This window comes from Sorex fumeus, unplaced genomic scaffold (genome assembly GCF_029834395.1).
Source record: "Sorex fumeus unplaced genomic scaffold, SorFum_2.1 ptg000034l, whole genome shotgun sequence".
Taxonomy (NCBI): domain Eukaryota; kingdom Metazoa; phylum Chordata; class Mammalia; order Eulipotyphla; family Soricidae; genus Sorex; species Sorex fumeus.
Window position 1 is genome coordinate 26,009,915 of NW_026606091.1, and position 13,052 is coordinate 26,022,966.

The 13,052-nt window shown below is 45.3% G+C and overlaps 1 protein-coding gene across 7 annotated transcripts in view; it reads left to right on the forward strand.

Moving 5' to 3' along the window:
* Positions 1 to 13,052, forward strand: part of MELK (maternal embryonic leucine zipper kinase) — a 68,633-nt gene that overhangs the window by 31,663 nt on the left and 23,918 nt on the right. For all 7 annotated transcript variants that reach the window (XM_056117304.1, XM_056117306.1, XM_056117307.1 and 4 more), the window contains one exon: positions 6,844 to 6,930. In XM_056117304.1, the coding sequence (XP_055973279.1) occupies positions 6,844 to 6,930 (87 nt within the window). The remainder of the gene's footprint in view (positions 1 to 6,843; positions 6,931 to 13,052) is intronic.

Consider the following 13,052-nt stretch of genomic DNA (forward strand, 5'->3'; position numbering starts at 1 on the left):
GCACGCACGTACGCACACACACACACACACACACACACACACAGAGTTGCTGGTTTGCTGTTTCGGTTATTCTGGCAGTTGTGGGTTTGCTTTATTGGTACTTGGGGATCTAGTCATGTGAGCTGGTGACTCCAGCATACCCCAGACTTTTGAGCTATCTCCACAGCCCTTAATGGAGATACAGACACTTGTTTTGGGAGAAGCCCTGGTATTTCTCAGGGTCTGGTCCTTTTTAGTGTGAATGTACATGGGGACACCAGTGGTGCCTGGGGACTACTTCTAGCTCTGTACTTGGAGGTTCTCCCAGAAGTATTCATGGGATCACACCAGGCCTCCTACATACAAGTCATGTCCTTAAGTTTGTTGATCTATATTTCTGGACCTTGGTTGTTGTTTTTTTTTTTTTAAAGTTGGTTTTTGAAGCCACATCCAGTGGTCCTCAGGGCTCTCTCCTTGCTCTGTGCTCAGGGATCCAACTGGGGTTGGCTGTGTACAAGGCCCTACCCCTGTACTATCCTTCCTGGGCATTGATATTTTTATAAGTTCCCCAGTATTTCTCATGTGTATTCAGGATTGTGAACAGTGCTCTGGGAATCATGAACAAGTTACTCAATTATGTAAACCTATTTATTCAGCTATAAAATGTAGGTTCATCCAGTTCTATTTCCCATAGTGGTGATGAGATTATAGCAGATTTCAAATGTTTATGTGTCTGAAGACTTTTTTGTGGTGACCTTCATATTTACTAATTCACTTAAATGTAGTAGTAAATTACTATGTAAAATTCCAAATATTTTTTTGTTTGTTTAGAGTTTTCATGGTACAGTAATGCTCATGGACATGGCTGGGCTCAGTGCTTGGGTATTTCCCCTGGACATGTTAAGCACTGGACCTGGGCCTCTAGCAGACCAAACGTGCTCTCAGCCTGTTGAGCTGTTGCTTCAGCCCTGTCAATACTTTTATGAAAAATAACTATTTGAAAATAAATTCAGTGAGAAGAACCAAAGTTTGCAGATTCTTTACATTCTGATTTAATAGAAGACTCTTAGACCCCTGTTTCTGCTTTCATTCTGCTTTGATGATTATGTTTTGGTCTTTGGCCATACACAGGAGTACCAGGGAGTAGTCTTGGCACTCTGCTCAAGAGTGGTGCTCAGGGATAGATCCCAAGTGGTGTCAGGAACCGAACCAGGGTTATAGCTACATTAGTCTCATGCAGGACTTCACTTCCAGTACTATCTCTCCAGCTCCAATATGCTGCTTTGATTGAAAACAACACACAAAGAAGATGCTCCCTCATGCAGATACATTAGTAGAACAGTGGATAAAGAAAAATCCGTATTAAAAAATAACTTAGTCATTAAATCTGAGGTAATGGGTGAATGAATCATATTTTTCCCATATTCAATGAGAATCCATTGTTCTGTCCATTGGCGCTTTCCCCCATGTAACAATCTGCGTTGATCATTTGGAAAAATTGTTTAATGAGTTATGTGAGGTGTTCTGAATAGTTACACCTTTTATTATACACTTTTTTTTGCATGATTGAGTTTCAGTCATAGGATGCTCCAATACCCATCCCTTCACCAGTGTCCATTTCCACCACCAATGTCCCCAGTATCCCTCTCACCTCACCCCTATTCCCTCTTGCCCCAGGCACTTTTTTCTCTCTCTCTTTCTCTATCTCTATCTCTTTTCTTATGGGCATTATGGTTTGCATGCAGGTTCTGTTATATACTGTTTTAAAGTCACGGTCCTTAAAATCACTTAATCTCGTCAGAAAGTTCTTTTTAGCAATTAGGATGCTATCAAGCCCATAGCAGCAGAGACCTATTTTTCTTTTCCTTTTTTTGGCTTTTTGGGTCACACCCAGTGATGCTCAGGGGTCACTCCTGACTGCACTTAGGAATCACTCCTGGTGGTACTTGGGGGGACCATATGGGATACCAGGGATTGAATCTGGGTGGGCTGCATGCAAGGCAAACTCTATACCTGCTGTACTATTGCTCCGGCCCCTGAGACTGTTTTTCAAAGTCTCAATTTTTGCTTGCAAGACCAGTTCATGGGACAGGTAGCAAATACTGTCCTTTTTTTTTTTTTTTCCTTCCAAGTGATAAATGCCTGCCAGGTATCCAAGTGTAAATAACTGTAGTTTGTCAATAATCTTTGAAGAAAAGAGTCATTCAACTCGTAATGGAGTCAGGTTGAAAAGGCAAGTGTTTCTCCTTAAGGTCCCTAGCAGGCATTGGTGTGTAGAAGTGTTTGTGCTCACTTGGCCATTGTGGACTGTGCTGGCCAAGAATTTTTTGTTCTGGAGGTGGGGATGCATTTATTTTCTGTGTTTGGATTATACCTGGCAGTCTTTTTTTTTTTTTTTAATTTTTATTAGTGAAACACCATGAGGTACAGTTGTAGACTTACAAATTCTTGCGCTTGGGTTTCAATTATACAGTGATCAAATACCCATCCCTCCACCAGTGCCCATTTTCCACCACCACGAGTCCCAGTATCCCTCCCACCCCTCACCCTCCAACCCCCCATCCCACCCTGCCTCTGTGGCAGGGCATTCCCTTTTGTTCTCTCTCTCCTTTTGGGTGTTGTGGTTTTCAAAAAAGGCAATCATGTTTGGTCTATAGTCTACCTTTAGCATGCTTCTCCTGTCCTGGGAGGATCCTCCCAACACCCTTATTTGGTGCTCGCTTCTCTATCTGAGCTCTCTTTTCCCCTAGCATGTGTGGCTGGCCTCCAAGCCATGGAGCAAAACTCCTACACCTGGCAGTCTTTGGGGCTTACTCCTGGCTCCTTGCTCAGGTGTCACTTCTGATGGGACTTGGAGAACCATATGTGGTAGCAGGGATTGAATGGAGGGGACTCAGCCATGTGCAAGGCAAGCAACCTACCCACTGAACAATCTCTGGCCCTGAAAAATTGCTTTTTAAAAAAATATCTAATGAGAAGCATGACATTGGTTTGTATTCTGCAAATTTCTTTAAAATCTGGTTTCACGGAAGATGATACCTGGTCCTCATCTGCTTCTTCATTTACGTTTTGAAGTGTTTCGATTGACATATATGAAAGTACCCCCATACAGATATGTGACAGAATAATACTTGAATACTTTAGAGGATATACCTTTCAAGGTCATTGGGGCATGTTTTCTGATAACCCACAGCTTCTCACTCCAGTGGGACCTGAGCATGGATCAACAGAATAGCTTAGAGGTGTGGCTCAGATATCCCCAGAGAAATGGCACTCGGTATGGCTGTGAGGTGTTTATTTTCCAGAATGATCATACTAGTAAACAGAAATTCTCTTCTCAGTGTCCGCACTGTCTGGGGAAATAGCATTGGTTTTTGTTTCTCGGTGATCTGCTTGTTTGGGTCTTTGAACCCCCATTGAAATCCCTCCAAACTCTCCTGTGACTGTTTTTAAAGTTTCTCTTTCAGTGTCCTCTAGATCCTGTATAATACCTTATTAGCGCTCCAACGAATGCAGTTAGAACAACAGTTTAATTTTCACAGCTCCAATCGAGGGCCTGTGGCCCCAGAGTGAGGTGGGGAGCAGGGCTGCAGAGGGTGGGAGTCTGCTCTCCATGTGGATGGTGGCGTGTCTGTGCTCTCCGGGTGCGGGGTGGGGAGTCTGCAGCCCCCACATGGGAACTGGCGTGTCTATTCTGTGTTCTGCCATCGGGGGTCATCGTTTCTCCGTGTGTGGGAGACTTTGTCGGCCTCCCTCTTAGAATCCGTGCTCTGCTGCTGGCATCGCACACATGGCTAAGGAAGAAGGTCTCGGACCGCAGAGACACAAAAGTTGCTTCTAATCGGATAAGGTACAGTGTAGCTTCGAGTTTTCCAACAGTGCATCATTTCTTTTCTCTCTTGGTATAAAGATCCCTGAGTACTTACTGTTCTAGTATAGGGTATGCCAGATTATACCTCAGTAAATGTGGATAGAGTGCTTAGGAAAATAGCTTTAAAAAACATGCACTGTCCTGTAGAATTTATTCTATTTTATTAGTTTGTTTTTTGGGGAAGTGCTATGGCCTACTCCTGCCTCTTTGCCCAGGGCGTCAGAGCAGGGGGCACGCCCAAGCCTGCCTCGTGCAGAGTGTGCCCTCATCTTTCTGCCCAGCACTTTGTGTGGCTTTTTGGTTTGGATTTGGGCCATATCTAGTGTTGCTTGGGGTTTACTCCTGACTCTGTGCTCAGGGGCCACTCCTGGCGGGTCCCAGGGAAAGATATGTGGAGCCGGGGATGGAATCCCCAGTCAGCCACATGTGAGACAAGCGCCCCATCTGCTGTCCTATCGTCTTGGCCTCTCCTCTCTGCTCCTTTTGATAGAGGTACAAAGCTGGAAGGTATGGGTGAGGTGGAGTTTTCTGCCCCCTGCCTTTTTCCTTTTTTTAAGAGAGTAAAATGGTTGGAGAGGAATCTTTTTTTTTCTTCTTTTTCGTTTTTTTTGGGTCACACCCAGCAATGCACAGGGATTACTCCTGACTCTACACTCAGGAATTACTCCTGGTGGTGCTTGGGGGCCATTTGATATGTTGGGACTCGAACCCAGGTCGGCCGCGTGCAAGGCAAACACCCTACCTGCTGTGCTATCACTCCAGCACCCAGGTTGGGGAGGAATTTTACCCTTCTTTCTTGAGCATGGATTACAATAAGATGAAAGTAAGAATAAGAGGGTGTAAAGTATCTGAGTTTCTGGACTTGAGACCGTATAGAATCAGGGATCTCTGCTTTTGACAACGGCCAAAGTCAAAGCAACAAAATAATAGCAGTTTTATTTTTGTTTTTTTCCCCTCAATGCCAGAGCCTTCAAATCCAGAGCCTCAAGCCTACGAATCAAGTGTTCTATCACTGAGCCACTTCACTGGCAGGAAAACACATCCTAGGCCTATAGACTTTCTTGTCTCATTAATATCAATCCTGTAGTCTTGCATTCTCCACAAGTCACAGGTTGTGCCCAGACCAGCCAGTCAGTCATGAGAGTCGCTGTCTGCACTGTGCCACTCTTTCCATGGCAGCAGAAAGGCTCCCCTGGGCCCCTTGTTACTAGTGCAGAAGAAGGGGGCTCCCTTCGCTGCTTTCTCTTGTGCGGGGCCAACCTCTTCTGACATGGACTTTGTGTCCAAACTCCCTGCCCTGAGAGCAAGTGACACCATCCAGAACCCTGTGGTCTAAAGGAAAGACCAGGATGGTTGGGATCATTGATCCTTCAGGGGGGTTTAAGGTGGTGAAGAGAAGAAACTTATCCATCCTAAGGGTGTTCTCATACGTGAAACGCTCATATACCGAAGAGAAGATAGAATTATGCCTGTCAGTAGAAATAGTTTGCCATCTTTGGGGCGGGCCTGCATGTGGAGTTTGTCTAGACCTACCATGTATGTTTTGTGTATTGTAGGCGTGTGCCACCTCCCTGCCACCAGGCATGAAACCGAAGCTCCGAGAGGTGTAGGAACATGTGCACAATCAGACCTCAGTCTGCCTCCTTCCAAACCCCAGAACTTTTTTTCCATCTTTATTTTTTTGTGTTTATAAAGTTGTTCGCCATGATTTATTACATTCAGTATTCCAACACTAATTCCATCACCATTACACCTTCCTACCACCATTTTTTCCAATTTTCTCAACCATCACCCAAGCCTGCCCCAATAGCAGGCTCTAACTAATTTACTTTGTGTTGCTTGTTATGAATAATTTGCTAAAATTGATCAGAAAAGGTTTCCATAGTAGAAAGTGTGTGAAGATTGTTGTGTCTCATCCTGGAGCCATTAGGCCCTTGTATACGGGTTTGCTGATATGTTCTTACCGGTTGAACCTTGTGTGTTAATATTTTCTTAATCAGAATTGGTTGCCTTCCACATCACATCACATCCAATGTGGTGTGCTACTCCTAATGTATTGGTGGGATAGAGTATGAGATGCTCCAGGAATTCTACAATTTTGAATGGGGTGAAACAGCTGGAGTTAAATTTTTAACTAGATGGTGATTTGGGGGTCTGGAAGCATCTCTGCAGCATCTTGCTCTTCTCTGAGATTTGTGAGTCTCTGAATTATGGCTGTTAGTGAACTTCAATGGCACCAGAGGCAGTTGATGGGTGTTACTGCCAGGTTCCTGGAAGAACAGGGAGATGGGGGAAGGTAGCCTACCCTGGACCTCGTGAGAGCCTGGAGATTTCAGTCACAAATCCCGAATACCTGAGTTTTTTTAAACATATTCATTCCTGGATGAGGCTCATCCTGAGCCTGTGGAGTTCAACCATGAGGTTTTCGGCTGCCAGGCCTCTATTTGGGTTTGATCCCTGGTATCCCATATGGTTTCCTGAGCACCACCAGCAGTAATTCTTGAGTGCAGAGCCAGGAATAAATCATGAACATCGCTGGGTGTGACCTGAAAAGACAAGAAAAAATGAAAAAGCACCTCTCATAGAAGGTGGGTAGGAGACAGTGGCATTGGTGAAGTGAAGTGAACTCTGGTGAAGAGATGGGTGTTGAAACATTGTATGCCTGAAACCCATCATGAATCTTTGTAATTTCACAGTGACTAAATTAAAAAAATAAATAAAACAAATGTCAAGATACAAAATTAAAAAAAAAGGACCAGGTGATGCTACAGATGTGAGGGGTAGGGGAAGAGCTCATTTTCCCGAAATGCTTTTTTGTCATCTGCAGATATAAAAAACTCAGGGAGGATGTTTATCTGAGAGTTTGACAGCTCAGGTTGTTTTTGCATATTGATGTTTGATTTAACAAGTTAATGATATTCATTTAAAATTTTAAAAATGGAGTTTTTGTGCTAATGAACTTTATCTTTTTCTGCTGCTGTTTGCTTTTGTAGTTTCTTCACCTTGATGAAGATTGTATAACAGAACTTTCCGTACATCACAGAAACACCAGGCAAATGATGGAGGATTTAGTTTCACTGGTAAGAAATAAACTGAATTTGAGAGCAGGATCTCGTTTCCTTGTTCTGGATTTTATCAGTCATTAAGAATAGTAGAGCATTTTCCAGACCTTGGGTTTTATCATGTGTGTAAATACCATCCTTATTTATGCATAAATTTCTCTTAACTCTTCTCTGATGTCTGTTGGAGACCCTTTTTAAAAAATGACATTGAGGGGCTGGAGAGATAGTACAATAGGTAAGGGCTCTTGCCATGCACAGGGCCAACTCCAGTTCTATTCCCAGCATTTGCATATGGCGTCCTCCCCCACCCCTGAGTCCTGCTAGGAGAGATACCTAGGTACCACCTTTGGGTGTGCTCCTCAACTCGAAATGACATTGATTAAAGAAAATTATGGTAAATGAATAAATAAACAAAAGCAGAGCATACCAGTCTCTAGAATGGACAGAGTTTTGATTTTGACTGCTGTGAATTCTCCATCATGGATCTTGGATTCTGCTGTAGAAATCTGGAAACCACTAAACAGTGTTATTACTGAAAGCAGCTCTGAGGCATCACGTCAGCCCTGCACACACGGACCAAATACAGTGAAAGGGTCGTTGTGATTTCCAGCGTGGGATCATTTCCGCACTCTCAGATGTGGAATCTCTAGATCAGACTCTTTCTCTCTCTAGAGAACCACTCATAGCTGCTGTCTAATGGGCAGGGTTTTACACCCTGTCTTCTTCCACTTAAGGTTTATATTTGTTTTTGTGATTTTTTTCTCCTTTCTAATGTACAAGGTCAAGCCACAATTCTTTTCAGTAAGGACGAGCTCTAAAGGAATCCTTTGAGTTTTGGGTGGGTAGAAAGGGGTGCCTGGTTTGAACCCAGAGTCTCCAGCATACAGACTTAGTGCTTTACCTTCACAGTCCCTAAAGGAATTCTTTTGAATCCTTTCATAAGTGAAGCAAAGGCTAGACAGCACTGATAATTGACTTTGTTCTGGATAATGCTTTTAAAGGAATTGGAAAGAATTGGAAATTGCTGTAATATGTGCCAGGTTTTAAGTCTCTTATAATGAGAGATAAAGTTTCTGTACAACGTGAAAAATAAGTTTTAGGGGTTGGAGAGGTAGTACAAAGACAAAGTGTTTGCTTTGTATGTAGCTGATCCAATTTTGATCACTGGCACCACATATGGTCCTCCAAGCCCCACCAGAAGTGACCCTTGAGCAAAGCCAGGAGTAAGTTAGCCCGGAGCACTGTGAGACATGGCCCCAATCCACCCTCCCTCCAACTTTTTTGTTTGTTTGTTTTGGGGCCTTGCCTGGCAATGCTCAAGGGTTGCTCCTGGCTCTGCACAAGAATTATTCCTGGTGGTGTTCGTGGGGGTGGGAGGGGGAGCTGAAGATTGAACCCAGGTTGACTGTGTGCAAGGTGAGTGCCCTACCCTCTGTATGCACCCCCTCACCCCATTTATTTTTTAAGAATAATCTTTTTCTTTAGGTAGATCTTTCTTTTACTTTTTGTTTGTGTTTGGGCAACATCTGGTGGTGCTCAGGTCTTACCCTTGGCTCTGTGCTCAGGGAGTGGCGCTTGGTGGGCCATATGTGGTACTGGGATCAAAACAGTCAGCCCTGCCCACTTCATTGTCACTGTGATCCCTCTTTTTGCATTTTTATTAGAGTCATTTTCAAACACACATGGCCTGGAGAAACAGTGATCCCTCACCTACTTATTGTTCAATTTAGCTTTTACCATTACTTTCACCTATATGCCAATCAGTGTGTGTGAGTGTGTGTGTGTGTGTGTGTGTGTGTGTGTGTGTGTGTGTGTCTGTGTCTGTGGGGGGACGTCAATGCTCAGGACTTATTCCTGACTCTGCGCTCAGGGATCACTCCTGGCAGTGCTCCGGGGACATATGGGTTGCTGGGGATTGAACCCAGGTTGACCAGTTGCAAGGCAAGTGCCCTACCCATCTCTCTGGCTCCTAATCAGCCTTTATAATGAGGGTTTTTCAAAGCAAATCCCAGACAGCATGTTGTTTCAGCCAAGGAGGTGGGGGGAGGAAGCAAACAAACTCCAAGTATCAGGAAACCTAAAGACTTTTTTTTTTTAAATTTTTTATTATTTTTTTTGAAACCTAAAGACTTTTAAAATTCAAATTTTAAAAGTCACAAGTGCAGAATTCAAGAAAAATTAAAAAAAACTTTATGTGGTTTCTCTATACGATTTTCAAATCTATAAGTGAAAAGAATCTGGGAAATCAGAAATAGTTTCCTTCTGATACAGACAGCAAAAGAGATCATGGAGCACAATAGAGGCAGGTTTCTGGTGTCAACATCTCTGAAGATCTCAGTAATTCTGAAGGCTCGCCAGACCAATGGCAAGAACGCTAAGAAGAGGAAATCCTTTTCCCTTTTTGTTCTCTTTTCTCCTCCTTCAAGGTCATACTGACTTCCCAGTCTTGGACAAAGTGGAATTCTAGATCGAAGATATCCTTATCTTTGCCTTACACTGAACTTACCTGAACTTAAAATTCCTCCTAACACTGAGGTTCCATCCCCAAAGATTGCAGTTTATCTGCACTGGGTTCTGACCTCACCACCAACATTTGTAAGAGGTAGATAGTGAGGGAGTGCAGACTCTCAAGCCTTAGTCGGGGCTTGAGAAGGATTGCTTCAGAGTCTTTCTGTTCAAGATAGAGGCTAGGACCAGTCTTTGTGGTTGTTAGAAGTATAGACACTTAGGCTGGAGCGATAGTCCAGTGGGGAGAGCGCTTGCCTTTCATGTGGCCGACACAGGTTCGATCCCTGACATCCCATATGCTCCCCTGAGCACTGCCATGAGTGATAGTCTCAAGCCCCACCTGAGAGTGAATCAGAGCCTGGCTCTGAATCAAGGGTTCTCCACTGGGGTGTTTGGCCTCCTAAAACTTTTTGGGGTTGCCACAACTAGGATGTATATGTGCCATGGCATCTAATGGGCAGAGGTCAGAGATGTGGCTAAGTATTCCACACTACACAGAACAACAAAGAATTTTCCCGGTGAATTGTCATAGTGTGAGGGTGTGAAATCCTGGGCGAGGGAGTCGTTGAAATCACATTGGGGCCCAGACACTCTCTCATGTAGAGAACCGTATGTGGGTCAGCGAGGGGTTAAAATGCTTGCCTTGTGTGTGGCTGACCCCAGTTTGAGCTCTAGCATTGCATAGATTCCTTTGATTACCACCAGGAGTGACCTCTGAGGAACCACTATGTGTGCGCCAACCTCCACCCCCCCCCCCCCCAAAAAAAAATGAGAGAACTTTAGGATAGCTGGCTTTGAGATCAGCTGTGACTTGGTATCTTGGGAGCTCCACCTTTCTTTTTGGGGATGATTTGACAGGACAGAGAGATGAGCTTGTCGTGGTCCTTGCTGGCACGGTGCTGCTGCTCTTTGTACAAGAGAGACACTTTTCATGCCCACTCAGCTAAGGGGATCTCATGCTATATACACGAGCCCTCAAAGCCACTTTCCTACATGTTGGTATTTTGAGCTCCTTCACTTAGAGCCTGGTCGACTTTTTAATCACTATTCCCCAGGGGTAGAAAGATTGAAAGTCAGGGGTGTGGATTCAGCAGTAGAGCACTTGCCTTGTATGTGTGAGGTCCTAGTTTCCATCTCCAGCAGTGGGAGGCGGGAGACGGGGGCGGGGGACCGAGGGGACAGGGAGAAAGGTTGAAAACTGCTGATCCACCACCTTGCTGTGACTCAACGGTCCACAGACTAGAGTGTAGACAGGTGCACAGGTGTGCAGAGGTGGAGCAGCTTTGCTATCCACCCTCTGGGGCTTCCACGGGAGACGGGAACTTCCAGCTGTTGCTTTCTTTCCTCTCCCCTGTTCTCCCAGCTCTGAGTGACCTGGATTGGAAGAGCAGCTGGACAACCCTTAGGGATCCTTACTGAGGATCCCACGAAAAACTATTCAGATCAAGGCAGATGCGCCCACCCCCACAGGGCAAACTCTCATGTGATCTGCAGCAGAAACTTCACGGATAGGAACTGATTCTAAGCTGTAATCTGGGATCCTCCTCCTCTCCCTCCCTCTCTTCTTCTTCCTCCTCCTCCCCCCTCTCCCTCTTCATTTAGGTACCATGTGTGGTTCCAGGGATCAAACCTAAGTCAGTTGCATACAAGGCAAGAACCCTCTCTGCTGAACTATTGCTCCAGCCCAATCTGTTATTTCATAACCTATACTAGGGTTGTGTTATCTAAAATTACTAACAGAAAAAATTACTGATTGGCTCAGAGTGATGGTACGGTGGGTAGGGTATTTGCTTTGCATACAGCCAACCCAGATTCGATCCCCAGCACCCCATGTGGTCCTCTGAGCACTACCAGGAGTGATCCTTGAGCACTGTCTGGTTTGGTCCCAAAACAACACAACAAAAAAACACACACACACATTAACTAATAAAATTTGGTAAGAAGAATAAGTGTTGGTAGACCTCTGGAGCATGCATTTCGTGAAGAGATGCACAGTATCAAATATTATTGAGAATTAATACATTTTAATATATACCCAGGGGACCAAGGACTCCTCTTGGTGATTTGTGGTCTTCCCGGCTGGAGTTTTGTGGGAGGGTCTGAGGATGTGGCACTGCTAAGGCCCTCTGGCAGTGGGGGATGCCTGGATCACCCTCTTGTGCTCGGGACTCCTAGGGCTGCACGTCACCGTGGTCGGGGACTGTGTGGTACTGAGGATTGAGCCAGTGTCTGCCGTAATCAGGACACGTACCTCCACCCTCCTGCTGATCTCTCTGGCCTGATAATCTGAGTCTTATGAATATGTTATTTAGAAGCTGTTGATTCAGTGTCGTGGACCAAAAAATACTTAATATTTTTGATTTCATCCAGTAAAGTAAAGTAAGTAAAGGCCCTCCCATTGATCATCGATTTGCTCGAGCGGGCCCAGTAATGTCTCCATTGGAGACCTTGTTGTTACTGTGTTTGGCATATCAAATACGTCACGGGGAGCTTGCCAGGCTCTGCCGTGCACGTGAGATACTCTCGGTAGCTTGCCGGGCTCTCCAAGAGGGGCGGAGGAATCGAACTCGGTCGGCCAAGTTGGCTGCGTGCAAGGGCAAACGCCCTACCGCTGTGCTATCGCTCCAGCCCAATAGCAATAGCACAGCGGTAGGGCGTTTGCCTTGCACGCAGCCAACATGGTTACATCCACAGTTTATAAAACCACTAAAATTATAACTAAGGAATCAATGGGTAAAACCTTCCAAGAAAATGAAGAGAATGATAGAGGAGGCAAAATGAATGTCCACACTGCTTTGGCAGTCAGGAAAACTGCACATAGATCAGTGGCAGCTTGCAGAACGTGGTGGCCAAGGGAGAAAGCGGAAAGCGGAAAGCCAAAGCCATGCTGCCATGGGGAAAGGCAGTTAGCAATTGCCCAAGACCCTCGGAGCCCCAGGAAGGCTTAGGAATCAGAAACCCATGGAACATCTGAGGCAGGATGCTGAGCTAGGTGGGAAGGAGGATGGGCAGTTGCAAGACTGCAGGGTGCAGTGAGACCACGAAACCCTCTTCTTCCCCCTTGTGCTCTGAGCCGGTAGCCAGCCCCAGTGGAAGCAGGAAACACCAGGCTGGAGGCCCTCCTGCTGCGTGCACTACTCAGAGTTTGCGACAGGATCTCTGAGTCACGCGCTCCTCTTGTGGAACAGTGAACCGTACTCGCATTCCCTGCTCCAGACCATTCTGGTATGGCTGGAGCCACATGAGGGTTTGTACTCTTGGAGGTGTGGGTGATGCTAAGGTTCTACCTGTTAGAAGAAGTCACCAGAGGAGCTCAGGGTTTTCCTTGTTGGCGGTAAAGCAGCGCATCCCAAGGGGTACAGCGGCCTCCACACAGTGGGTGTCTGTGAGCAATGTGGAATTCTTCACTTTCACAGAGAAACAGTCAGATGTGTAAGGTAAGCCTTTATCATGGAAGGCAGGGATCAGAACAAATGGCTAGGGCTGGAGGGAAGAAATAAGTAAAGCCACTCAGATGAGACAGAGGGCAGGAGAACTGTCAAAAATTGCATCATCTTTTGGTTTGGGAAAACTCATCATCTTTTTTTGGTTTGGGGACCACACTTGGCAGTGCTCAGAAACACTCTCTGCAT